Genomic DNA, 14,265 nt, shown 5'->3' with positions numbered 1-14,265 from the left:
TTCACCACACCCAGTGCTCCATGCAAGCCGTGCCCTCTATAATACCCACCACCTGGTACCCCAACCTCCCACCCCCCCGCCACTTCAAACCCCTCAGATTGTTTTTCAGAGTCCATAGTCTCTCATGGTTCACCTCCCCTTCCAATTTACCCAAATTCCCTACTGTACCTACTTTTCTGATTCAAATGTTCCCTTACTTAATGGGAATTCATAAGCCTTCAAATGTTCTATTAATTATGCAAGAAAAACTGTGCATGGTTAAATAGTGGATGGGGGAAGCCTCAGAAAACTCATTTAATAAAATAAAAAATCATGGGAGAAAAATTGGTTCACAGATTAACATTTTCCAAACTCAAATGCAATAATCATTTCTTAAGACCTTTGAATCATCTCTCTTTCTCTTACCCCTCTGATGACAGTCTTACTATTGTCCTAAGCAAAATGAGCCACTCCACGTAAGTACCCACGCATTCTGTTCTCTGGTGACTAGGGACTTGCCAGTCCTGCTTAGACCACTTACACAGTATCTCCAGCCACTAGGACATTACACTAGAGTGGTGAAAACCCATAATATCCATATAAAATGACAAAGGGTCCACACTTTATAGACTAGGGAAAACAACAAAAAAAGCTAGAATGTTTATAAGGAATTATTGATTAGACATTAGGAATTACTACAGGGTAGAAATTATGGCTTAATATCACCAAAGGATGCTATTAGCAAGATGACATAATAAATTAAGATAACAGCTGTTTTATTACTTGTTAAAAGACATAATAACTGTTAGAATCCATAATCTATATTTAGAAACATAGTATTTGTTTCTGTTACTCTTCTCTACAAGGTTAATATGGAAAACAAATTAAGGGAAAGTAAACACACAACCATACAGACCCACAAGGTTACCACAAACTGTGAGCAAAGACGATGAATACTGTACACTATAAAGGGGACAACAGACATAAGGTGCGGGGCTCACCTCTTCTGTCCTTCGAGTCAGAATTACCTGTGTAATAAGTGAGAAATAGAAACATTCATTCTCAAAGAAAAACTTTACAATTCAACCTAAGTTAAGATAAGCTCTAGGAAAACAAGATACTTTCTTCTTTATATATATTGGGGCTAGAATGAGGTACCCTCCAACAAATGGGAAACAAGACTGTCTAGACTCACTAAACTTTAATCAGTAATTTGTCCTTCTGAGTACAAAAACAATACATCAATCTTCATAAAAAGTACAAGAACACAAAAAAATACAAACACAGTAGTATTAGAGGTCTTTATGTCTTTTAGGCCATTAAAATGCAACAGTGCAAAATTAAGTTAAGGATATAAAAGACCTAAAGGGTAATAGGCAATAAAATCTAACCAGTATGAAAAAAAAAAATAATCTAACCAGTGTAGACCAAATTCTGTATCTTAACAAAAACTTCTCACAAGCCCTTATAAATTATTCCCCATTATAGAAAAAACACAGACAATATTCTTTTATCATGATGCAATAAAACTAGAAATTAACAAACGTTTGAAAATTAAAAGTAAAGCCAAACTGTAAAATACCTAAAAAATAACAAAATCACTCTTGTGGCAGAATCTAACAACTCTCCCCCAGTAATAGTCTCTTCTTCTTGCTTTTGGTACAAGGTACAAACCCTGTTTTGTTTTGTTTTTTTTTAAGCTGAGCACAAAGCTTTCAAGCTGTAGACTGCATTTCTAAAACTCCTTTGTGCCAAATGTAGTTATATGAAGAATTCTAGGCAATGGGATGTAAACAAAAGTGATAAGGGTAACTTCTGGATCACATTCTTTGAAAAAGAAATTGTCCCATTTCCTCTGTTCCCCATTCTCAGGGGCTGGAACCAGAACCTAATGATGAGAACCATTTCTGACCAAGCCGATGAGGGCAATTTTGCTGGGCTGGAAGAACTGATAAGAAAAAAAGAACTTATGGTTTCCTGGGTGGTTCAGTCAATTAATTGGCGACTCTTGATTCTGGCTCAGGTCATGATCTCAGGGTTGTGATACAGAGCCCCATATGGGGCTCTGCCATGAAACCTGCTTAAGATTCTTCCTCTCTCGGGGTGCCTGGATGGCTTAGTCCGTTGAGCATCTGACTCTTGGTTTCAACCCAAGTTGGGCTCTACACTCAGGGCAGAGTCTGCTTGTCCCTCTCCCTCTGTTCTTCCCCGACCCCCATCATGAATTAAAAAAAAAAGATTCTCTCTCCTTCTGCCCCTCCACTCTTAAAAAAGAAAAAAAAAGAAAGAAGAAAAGAACTCAGTCCTTATGAGGCAAAGCCCTCTGTCTACCTCTGGAATGTGAGAGGGGAAAGAAAGATAACTTCTGTCTACTTAAGTCACTGAATTTTGTTCTGCCTTTATTAGAGTAGTTTAGACTGCACCATAACTAATACAACTACCTACAAGAACACTTATGGGATATGGCTAACGCTATCCTTACAAACTAATAAATACATAACAGCAGACTCTTTGGAAGAAAAGAATAAATTATGAAACACGGAAGTGGTTACCTAACTCAAGAATGAAAATGGACATAAATATGTAACAAATATTAACAACTATGTAGGAAATTAATCTTAAGAGACAACTTTTCCTCAAATCCATTCAAGTAATTTTAAAAACATGAATGAGATGCATAGTTTTCTAGGTAAAGCTCATTTCTTTCTGTGAAGCAAAGCAAAACACTGACAACTAAAACTTAACAAAAATAGCACAGATACATTAAAAAAAAAACACACATATAAAGGAAATACCTAGACCAATTTAATTTAAAGATAACTTAGGAATGTCAATGGAAAAAACCCAAATACAGTAGTATCAAACAAACTGCTACAGTTCATTCAAGGGAACTACAACACAACCAAGCAGGGTTGTTTTTGCACAAATGTAAATAGTTCAAAGTTAAGAAATCTATTAAAATGATTCACCACGGCATATCACAAAAAGAGAAATCATAATGACCTTGCTCATTGATGCTGAACAGGCAAATGCAAAATTTTAACACCCATTCTTGACAGGTACGTTCTTTAAAGCAGGAGTAAATTAATAAAACCTAAACATGATAAGTATGTTAACCTCAACCCAAGAGTCAGCACCATCCATGGTTAATGGAAAAACCACTAAGAACATCCTCCTGAGAGTCAGGTACAAGACAGGGCTTTTACCACTGCTTCCTAATTTTGTTCTGAAGGTATTCACCAATTCATTTAAAGAGAAAAAGAAAGAGGCTGATTTGAAGATTTATGATAATTGAAGAAAATTATGTCAGACACTGAGGAAATTTTTTAAGATGACCAGGATAAAATATACCTACAAAAGTCAACAGCTTTCTGTAGTACACCCAAAACTAAAATAATGATCTAGATCAACTATTTCCTAAAAAATAAGTCAATAGCCTTTATAGCCCCAATAGCAGCCAGTTAGAAGACATAATGGAAGAAAATATTCCATTTTATACTAACAACAAACAAAACACCAAAATAACAAAAAGGAAACCTTTGAAATATCTAGAAATAAGCTGAACAAAACATGTGCAACATCCGTGGCAAAAACTGGAACACTTCTAAGAAATACAAAGTAAGACTTCAGCAAATGAAATACAATGCATTCTTGGATAGAAAGATTTAAAGATGGGGCACCTGGGTGGCTCAGGTTAAATGTCTGCCTTCAGCTCAGCTCATAAACCCGGAGTCCTGAAACTGATCCCTCTATCAGACTCCCTGCTCAGCAGGGAGCCTACTTCCTCCTGTCCCTCTACTCGTCCCCCTGCTTATGTGCGCGCACACTCTCTCTCTCTGTGTCAAATAAATAAATAAAATCTTTAATTAAAAAAAAAAGATGTCAATTGCCCCTGTTCTATAAATGTGACATGATCAATAAAAACTTTTCTCTTGCTATATAAGTTGATTCTAATGTTCATAAAGAAAAATAATCAAGAATTGCTAGCAAAATTCTGAAAAATAAGATTAGCAGGGATGACTAACCTTATCAAATATTATTTTATAGTTACAATTATTAAAACATGGGGGTTCTGACATGGACAGAGAAAATGATTAACAGAAAATACAAATACCAAGAAATAGGCATAGAACCTAAATACATATCAGAATTCAATATATGGTAAGGTAGCATTTTGAATCAGTGAGGAAAAAAATAGATATTCACTGAAAGATACTGGGACAAATTGTTAACCATTTTGGGGGAAAAAAAAGATCCACAGCTCACACTTCACATCAGAATAAATTCCAGATGGATCAAAGATTTAAGCATACACCCACATGCATATACACATACATATACAGAAGAAAGAAACCATAATTCTAGAGGAAATCGTAAGGAAAATAATTTTGTAATACTGGAGTAAGACTTCCTAAGGGAACCTGGGTGGCATAGCAGACTCTTGGTTTTGGCTCAGGTCATAATCTCAGGGTCCTGGGATCAAGCCCTACCATGAGCTCTGTGCAGAGTCTGCTTGAGATTCTCTCTTCTTCTCCTTCTGCCCCTCTCTCCCACTTAGGTTCTCTCTCTCTAAAATAAATCTTAAAAAAACAAAAGAAGTCTTCCTATGTATGATCTAATACCAAGAAAACATTTAGTTAAACTGATAAGTTTTTTTAATTAAAAAATACTTTGGGGGCACCTGGGTGGCTCAGTGGGTTAAGCCTCTGCCTTTGGCTCAGGTCATGATCTCAGGATCCTGGGATGGAGCCCCACATTGGGCTCTCTGAGCAGAGAGCCTGCTTCCCCATCCCCCACCCCCCACCTTCTTCTCTGCCTACTTGTGATCTCTGTCTGTCAAATAAATAAATAAAATCTTTAAAAAAAAAAAAAAGAGGAGTGCCTGTGTGCTCAGTGGGTTGAGTCTCTGCCTTCAGCTTAGGTCATAATCTCAGAGTCCTAGGATGGAGCCCCACATCGGGCTCTCTGCTCAGCAGGGAGCCTGCTTCCCCCCCCTCTCTGCCCGCCTCTCTGCCTACTTGTAATCTCTCTCTCTCTCTGTCAAATAAAATCTTAAAAAAATTTTTTTTAATTGCTTATGATAGTTTCTGTAATGAAGAAAAGCTAGATGAGCAAATGGGGAAAAATATTTGCACCTTTATCATAGGTAGACAAAAGTCTGTTTTCCTAACATTAAAGAGCTTCTATAAATCTGTCAGAAAAATCCGACATTCTAATAAGAAAACCCTGCAGAGGATACCAACAGTTCTTAGATAAAGAAAAAAAATGACCTTTCCAAATACAGAAAGATGCTCAACCTCACTCAGTGAAATGCAAATTAAAGCTACACTGAAATGCTAATTTTCACCTGTCAGACTGGCATATATCCAGAAGTTTGATAATTTACTGTACTTAAGACAGCATAAGAAAACAGGTACTTTGACAAACTGTTTACAGGAATGAATTTCCCAATAGAGGAAAATCTGTCAATACCCACCAGTTTACAAATGCATACTTAAAAATAATTTATCCTATCAATATTCTCATATATGCTTGAAATGACAAAGTATACTGTTTGTACTCTGAAAACAACCTTAACGTATACTGATAGGGAAGACTGGATAAATACATTAGGGTATACTCATACAACGAAGCAGCTCTTCACTGTAATACAGAACAAGTATGACAGGCTAGCGAAAAAAAGCAATCTGCAGAAATATACACAATACATATGTGTATCATTTGTGTAATAAATATAAGAAAAAGGACTATATATATATATACACATACGTATACACATATATAAAAGGAGAAAACAGAGACTCAGAGCAAGGTCAAAAGGAGAGAAAAATTTTAAATAAAGCATTAATCTAGGTTATGTCCAATATCCAAATAATGAGTTTTAGAAGAAAACAGAAAAAATGGACAATGAAAGAAAATTTCCAAATAGAAGAAAAATATATCAACCTGAAGAACCAAAAATTTCCAGAATTGAAGAACAAAGGCTCCAAAGGCCCTATCAAGTATCCAGCATACTGAATGAAAAAGACCCACATCAAGACACATTTCCGTGAAATTTCAGGATACTTATGATAAAGAAAAGATCTTTCAAAAACACACCAAAGTGTAATTATGAATCAGGATAGCAAAAGAGGGCGCCTGGGTGGCTCAGTGGGTTAGGCCGCTGCCTTCGGCTCAGGTCATGATCTCAGGGTCCTGGGATCGAGGCCCGCATCGGGCTCTCTGCTCAGCAGGGAGCCTGCTTCCTCCTCTCTCTCTGCCTACCTCTCTGCCTGCTTGTGATCTCGCTCTGTCAAATGAATGAATAAAATCTTTAAAAAAAAAAAAAGGATAGCAAAAGAATCCTCCAAACCTAGGAATCAGGAGTGACAGGGCAATGCTTTCAACATTCTGGAGGAAAAAATATGTCCTCACATTCTATACATAGCCCTACAGACATTTTTAGACATCCAAGGCCTCATGCAATGTACCCCTCATCGACTCCTATCTCAGGAAGCTACTGGAAGATATGTTCTACCAAAGGATGGGGTAATCCAAGAAAGATGTCAATACAGAAGTCAGGAAGCAAAGAGAATTTCCAAAACAAAAGAGAAATGAAATCCCACACCAACACCTGGGCAGCAGCCCTGATGATAAAGCCTAGACTTGAGTAAAACAATGGACAACTCAGGAGGAAGATCTCTAGGGGAAAAAAAAAAAAAAAAAAAAAAAAAAAAAGATTACCTTACAGATCTGACTTTATTGAAAACTGTACTGAGAGGCTATAGAAACTATGAGAAGAACTAGCTAGGAACAGGCAAAAAGAAAACTAAAACAGAAATATAAGGCAACTGGGGCACTTGGGTGGCTCAGTCAGTTAAGTGGCCGACTCTTGGTTTCCTCTTAGGTCATGATCTCATGGGTCATGAGACTGAGCCCTGTAATGGGGTCCACGCTCAGCGGGGAAGTCTGCTTGAAGATTCTCTCCCTCTGTTCCTCCCCCAACTTGTGTGTGCATGCACACACTCTTTCTGATACATAAATAAATCTTTTAAAAAAAGAACTATAAGGCAATTATAAAATCCAGGAAAAAATTGCACAAGAAAGGAAAAATAATCACATTATACTTATAGCTCAGCAGGGAGTAACATCATTATAATAATATAAAACATCAAATACTGATTTAACCAAAAATTATGATGTAACAATTATGGGAGGACTGATGAGATGGTAGTAATCAGGAGGACATGGGGGTTCAGGTTGTGACATCCTGATGTACCATAAAGGTTTTCTTGTGTTTAACTGATCAAAAGTCACCAGTGAAAAGCAGTCTCATCCCCTGAGACATGAAATGTGTTAACTATACAATAACTGGTTTCTTAGCTATAGCATAATTTGGACCTACGACAGATAAAAACTCAGTTCCCTAACAGCAGAGTGCAAAGACCACAAAAGTGAGAATCAGGCCTAACTTGCTACTTGACAGCCCTGAGATCAAAGACAAATAATTTAATCTCTATACTTTCACAATGAGCATCTATTAAAGGGAGATAATTATCCATAGTCATGTCAAAGAACTGGCAAATGAAGACAGTACAGAACAGAAGCGAAGAACACAAGAACACAGGATGCAAAGTCAGTCATGCCTGGGTTACTGTCTCACCTTTCCCACTGACTAATTCAGTTTGTACAAGTTATTTTGTCTTCTTTCCTCAAGTAATGGTGTAACTCACAGAAAGAAATACATTCTACACTGTTACTCAGTATGTGTTTCTGTATAACTGTAACAAAAGTTTCACAAAATAATATACAAAATGCAAGAAGAACAGAAATGGAACAGGACCATCCACTTAAAAACAACATGATGGCCCACTAAACTGATTTCATGAGTTGGTCATGACCTGTACTTTGAAAAAGACTCCCTAAGTTACAGTTTCATCACTGTAAAATTCCTCCATCGGCAGAACATAAAACAGAACCAACCTCAGAGGATTCATAGGATACTACATACGATTACTCTATAAAACTCTCAGCACAACAACCACCACTTAAAAATAGTGCTTGCCATGTGAAGGTGGGCACTGTAAATGCTTTACCTCTATCAATCCATTTCATTCTGATAGTTCCTCTATGAGGTAAGTATTATTACTATCACTCACCCTTATTTTACAGATGAAGAAACTGAGGTACAGAGGTTAAATAAACTTGCCTGTGGTCACACAGTCAGGGTGGAATTCAAACTCAAGTAGTGTGTCTCAGTAGACTGTCTACCATTTATAGTGGAAAAATATGGGATTAAAGCAGGCAGATGCAGGGCCTGGGTTGTATAGCTCAGCTAAAAGAGATCATCTGTAGTAACAAAATGAGATTCAATTCAGCAAGTACTTTCTGAAGTATCCCCATGAGCAAGATGTGATTCCAATCTAGGGGCCCTCGCCATCTAACAGGGAAGAAATATGAGCCAAGGAGATGAGACCACAGAAGATGGAACAGTGACTTTTGCTAGAAAAGGAATGACAGACAGCTGTCAGGGAAAAATTTCCTCTACTCTTCAAAGAAGCCCTCTAAGGGTCCCCTTCTCTTTTACAGACCAGGACCCTGAGGCTCCAAGGAGTCAGAAATTTGCTCCACCCCACCTGGTCTCTGACCTAGGGTTGATTCTATCTTTGGTGCTACTTCCCATTCAACCACTGATGGACTGAAGGAAAGAAGTGGGCTGGGCTGAGGCCTCAACAAGCTGGCACTGCAACTTAACTATTTCCCTGAGCTCCTCTAACTCCACCCTTAGCCACAGGGTTCCCGCTCCCTAACTGTTATAGACATCGAAACCCATTCTCCTTCCCATGGTCTCCATGGGTCCTTTCATTTCAAGGTTAATCCTATTACTCAGCTTCTGCAGCCTTTCATCTTTAGTCTCCTGCATCATCAATTACCTCCCCTTTCTCTTATATTTTCAAACTTCTTCTACCTTTAACACTCAAGCCTCCCCAGTCTAACCAGAATGCCAGGCAAAGCATAAACGCTCCTCTAGAGTGTTTCTTCTTTCTTCTTAAGTCTATGTTAAACAGATATTCCTGAGAATTTATTATCTAAGTTTCATAAGTTTGCAATTTTAATTATTTCAAGAAATTTTGTGGCTAGAAGACACAAAGTAATAAAACAGTAAGTAACCTCAAAGAGAAAAAGAAAACAAAAACAAAAACAAAAACAAAACCCAAAACAGAAACCATCCCTAGTACCTGAAGGAGGAAAAGTTTCCGGGGTGGTGGCCACAGTGCTGGAATTCCCCTCCCAAGGTTCCATGCTGGCATCTGTGAACTGGTTCTCTGGAAGCCATGTTCCATTTGGTGAAAGTGTAGTGACTACAGAATCGGTACTTGCTGTTCTTGTGGTCCCATTGTCAGAGTCTGAAGAATTGACAGTGGTTATATAGGTGGGTCCCAGAGTTAGATTGGGGCTGAATGTTGGTGCCACCGAGAAAGAAGTTACTGAAGAAGTAGAATTTGAAGCTTTGGTCTCTTCTTTGACTAATTCTGCTGTTGATGTTTTCATAGATCTTGTAACGCCTACTGAAGGTAAAACTATAAACAAGAAAAAGAAAGAAAGAAACAAAACACCCTATGAAGAATGTGATAACTCAAAAGTTATGAGGCACAAAGCAGCAAGCATTAATAAACTCTCAAACAGGGGCGCCTGGGTGGTTCAGTTGTTAGGTGTCTGTCTGCCTCTGGCTCAGGTCAGGATCCCAGGCTCCTGGGGCTGAGCCCCACGTCGGCTCCTTGCTAAGTGGGGAGTCTGCTTCTCCCTCTCCCACTCCCCCTGCTTGTGTTCCCTCTCTTGCCTCTGTGTGCCTCTCTCTGTCAAATAAATAAATAAAATCTTAAAAGAAAAGAAAAAAGAATGTGATAGCTCAAAAATTATGAGACACAAGGCAGCAAGCATTAATAAACTCTTAAACAGGGCGCCTAGGTGGCTCAGATGGATAAGTGGTCGACTCTTGATTTCAGCTCAGGTCATGATCTCAAGGTCCTAGCATCAACTCCGTGTTGGGCTCTACCCTTAGTGGGGAGTCTGTCTGAAACTCTCTCTCCCTTTGCCGTCCCCGCCCCTCACTTGCTCTCTCTCTCTCTCTCTCTCAAATAAATAAGTTAAAAAAATAAACAATCAAACACCTGAGACCAACAAAAGACCACACACACACTCTCTCTTTTATCTAACACTGGACCTTTTCTACCACCTCCAAAGGACTACTGTTTCACGTAAGAAGAAAAGTGGATTCATTACTTATATTCTCAGAACCAACTTATATTCTCACAATCAATATCAATCTTTTTTTAAGATTTTATTTATTTAGGGACGCCTGGGTGGCTCAGTTGGTTGGACGACTGCCTTCGGCTCAGGGCGTGATCCTGGAGTCCCGGGATCGAGTCCCACATCAGGCTCCCAGCTCCATGGGGAGTCTGCTTCGCTCTCTGACCTTCTCCTCGCTCATGCTCTCTCTCACTGTCTCTCTCTCTCAAATAAATAAATAAAATCTTTAAAAAAAAAAAAAGATTTTATTTATTTATTTGACAGAGAGAGATCACAAGTAGGCAGAGAGGCAGGCAGAGAGAGAGAGAGAGAGAGGAGGAAGCAGGCTCCCTGCTGAGCAGAGAGCCAAATGCGGGACTCGATCCCAGGACCCTGAGATCATGACCTGAGCCGAAGGCAGCAGCTTAACCCACTGAGCCACCCAGGTGCCCCAAGATAGAGGAGTCCTAAGTAGCAACAGTTTTGTTTGTTTTCTTTAACTTTTCAGGGATAAACATAGAATCTATTTATTTAAAGTAGTATATTGTATACAGAGCAATGCTGATCATTCAACAGGACTCAGAGATTTCCAAAGACATTTATTTTATACCATCAGTTTTAAGTAAATCTTAAATATTTCTTCTTTCTTGAATACTACCCAGGTCTCCAATTTTAGGTCATTAAATGTGAAAGCAAAATTCTATTCAGAACACTAGCCTTATCAAATGACAATTTACCTGTGGTTGCATTGTTGGCACATACACGTGTAAGACTACTGCCAAGCAGAACAAGAATGAACCAGGAATCCATGCTGACCTAGAAAGGAGACAGCCATATTAGACAAGGTCCTATATTACTGTAACTATGTCTAAAATACTCACCAAAGGAGTATTTTGGGTAAAATCTTCCCAGCAATAAAATGTACATACAGACCAATTATCTTCTGGGAGTCTGATAAGCATGCCCCCAAATCCAACTACCTAATTGATTTTTTATATCAATACAAATAAAACTTAGTAAGAACACACTTTTTAAAGCATTACCCTCAACTTTGGCTATACTTTAGAATCACCCAAAGAACTTTTAAAAATCTCTATGCCAGACTGCATCTCTGGGAGTGAGAGCTAGGGAGTGGTCCTGTGAAAAGCTCCTCTTGTGTTCACCATGTGCAGCTTTAGCAACTTCAGCATGGGAAGTATGGAGAAGGTAGGGTGACTGCGATGTAATGCTCTTTGAAACAGACCTCATAGAGCTGTTCCCAACCTTTATTTCATTTCAAACAACATCAGAGTCGTGGCTCATTCCTACTGATAATAGTGGTTCATTTGTCCATTCAGATTTTTGTGTCTTGTAGTGAGCTAGGTACTAGGGGAAGAACTGGGGAGCAATACACTCAAACATCCCATCTTCAAAAGACTCACACCCTGATGGTAACCAAATATGGTAGTGACTCTCCGAGGGAAGCAGGACATGCCTCTCCAAGGGATACATTAGAATCTCTGAAAAAGGGTGGGAGGAATGCAGGTGGCTCATACACAACCTAGGAGTTTGCCTCTGGTACCAGCAACCATGCCTAGTAGGGAAATGGGCTCAGTAGGTGGCCTTCCCAAGGGGTAACCATGTAAGATTTGATGACCTTACTATTTTTCCCACCTGACTATAATCTAAAATAGGGAAAGCATGCAATTCCCTCCAAAAGGGTTAGAAAACAAACTGGAAAGCTGATTATTTGTATGCATATACATTCTTGATAGGAAATGGTCTGAGGAAAAATAACTATGTGTTTGGTGGGACACTGTCAGACCATCACCTCATTTCACAAAGCAAAAATAAAATCCAGAAGGGTAGAAGGATTAAAAACACATTTTACAAGGAAATAAATTAATATTTATGTGAGCTCAGGATGAGGAAAGATTTTCTGATTTAAGAAATCACAAAGGTAAAAATGGCGTATCTGACTATAGAAAAAAATAAATGCTACTAAATGTAAAAGAAATCAATCATAAACAATGTTCATGGATAGACTCAATAATGTTCATGGAGACTCAATACTGTCAAGATGTCAGTTCTTCCCAACTTGGTCTATACACTGGATGCAATCTCAATCAAAATGCAAGTTATTTTTTGGATTTTGATAGACTGATTCTAAAGATCGTAAGAGGCAAAAGACTGAGAATAGTCAACTAAACACAGAAAAACAAAGCTGGAGGATTAACGCTACCTAACTTCAAGACTTATCATAAAGCAACAGTAATCCAGACTGACTGGTATTGGTAAAAGAAAAATAGATCAATATAATGGAACACAGAGCCCAGATACAGACCCACATAAATACAATCAACTAGTTTTTGACAAAGGAGCAATGGCAATACAATGGAACAAAGACAGTCTTTTGAATAAATGGTGCTAGAACAACTGGGCATATGTGTACACAAAAAAATCTGGACACAGACCTTATATTTTCACAAAAATTTGTTATAATGTATCACAGACCTTAATGTAAACTCTATAAAGCACCTAGAAGATAACACAGGAGAAAATCAAATGAACTGGTATGGTGATGACTTTTTAGGTATAACACCAAAGACACAATCCATTAAAGAAATAATTAATAAGCTGGACTTCATTCAAATTAAAAACTTCCACTATGCAAAAAACAATGTTACAGAACAAGAAGACAAGCCACAGTCTGGAAGAAAATACTGCAAAAGGCACATCTGATAAAGGACTGTTACTCAAAATTTACAAGGAACTCTTAAAAATCAACAATTAAGAAAACAAACCAATTAAAATAAAAGGCCAAAGACCTTAACAGATACTTCAGTGAAGAAGATATAGAGATTGCAAATAAGCACATGGAATGATATTCAACATGTGTCATTAAGGAATTACAAATTAAAACAACAAGACACCACAACACATCTATCAGAATGGCCAAAATCCAAAACACTGACACCACCAAATACTGATGAGCATGTGGAGCCACGGGAACTCTCATACACTGCTGGTGGGAATGCAAAGTGTTACAACTACTCTGGAAGACAGTTTAGTGGTTTCCTACATAACTAAACATTCTCCATATGACCTAGCAATTGTGCACTTGCTATTTACCCAAGAAAGTTAAAAACTATGTCTACACAGATATCTTCAAATCGGTGTTTACAGCAACTTTATTCTTAATTGCCAAAACTTGGAAACAACCAAGACACCCTTCAGTAAGTGAATGGATAAAGAAACTGTACTACATCCAGACAATGAAACATTATGTAGCACTTAAGGGATATGAGTTATCAAGCCATGAAGAGACATAAACTTTAAGTGATTATTAGTAGATGAAAGAAAGCAATTTGGAAAAGCTATATACTGCATGATTCCAACGAACAATGTTCTTAAAAAGGCAAACTCCTGGAGACAGTAAAAAGATCAGTGATTATGGGGCTAGAAAGATGGGAGCGAATGAACAGGCAGAGGATTTTTAAGGGCAGTAAAACTATTCTTTAATGGTAATACAATGATAAATACGTGTCATTATTTGTCCAAACCCATAGAATGTACAACACCAAAAGTGAACCCTAGTGTAAACAAGACTTTGGATGACAATGACGTGTCAATGCAGATGCATCTGCATTATTAAGTGTACCACTGAGGTACAAGGTGACAAGTGTGGGAGGCTGTGACTGTGTAGGGGCAGGGAGTATTTGGGAACTCAAATTTCTGCCAAATTTTACCATGAACATAAAACTGCTCTAAAAAAAATAAAGACTATGGGTTTTTTAAAGACTTTATTTATTTGAAAGAGAGAGACAGAGAGAGAGCACGAGAGGGGGCAGGGTCAGAGGGAGAAGCTGACTTCCCGCCAACCAGGAAGCCTGATGTGGGACTTGATCCCAGGACTCCAGGACCATGACCGGAGTGGAAGGCAGCCGTTCAACCAACTGAGCCACCTGGGGGCCCCTAAAGCCTATGTTTTAAAGAAAGGAAATAAACTAGAAAATTGTCACAAATAAGACAAATGAT

The 14,265-nt window shown here is 38.3% G+C and overlaps 1 protein-coding gene across 3 annotated transcripts in view; it reads right to left on the bottom strand.

The window, feature by feature from the left end:
- Positions 1–14,265, bottom strand: part of PTPRA (protein tyrosine phosphatase receptor type A) — a 151,858-nt gene that overhangs the window by 56,456 nt on the left and 81,137 nt on the right. For 2 of the 3 annotated variants that reach the window (XM_044263342.1, XM_044263340.1), the window contains exons 2-4: positions 10,986–11,064; positions 9,198–9,539; positions 981–1,007 (exon numbers count right to left, since the gene is read on the bottom strand). In XM_044263342.1, coding sequence (XP_044119277.1) covers positions 981–1,007; positions 9,198–9,539; positions 10,986–11,058 — 442 coding nt within the window. In that variant the 5' untranslated portion in view covers positions 11,059–11,064. The remainder of the gene's footprint in view (positions 1–980; positions 1,008–9,197; positions 9,540–10,985; positions 11,065–14,265) is intronic. The other variant, XM_044263341.1, reaches the window with a different exon arrangement.

The sequence above is a fragment of the Neovison vison genome, chromosome 8, assembly GCF_020171115.1.
Source record: "Neovison vison isolate M4711 chromosome 8, ASM_NN_V1, whole genome shotgun sequence".
NCBI lineage: Eukaryota > Metazoa > Chordata > Mammalia > Carnivora > Mustelidae > Neogale > Neogale vison.
Note: the sequence above shows the minus strand (reverse complement) of the source record. Positions and strands in the feature narration are given on the sequence as shown.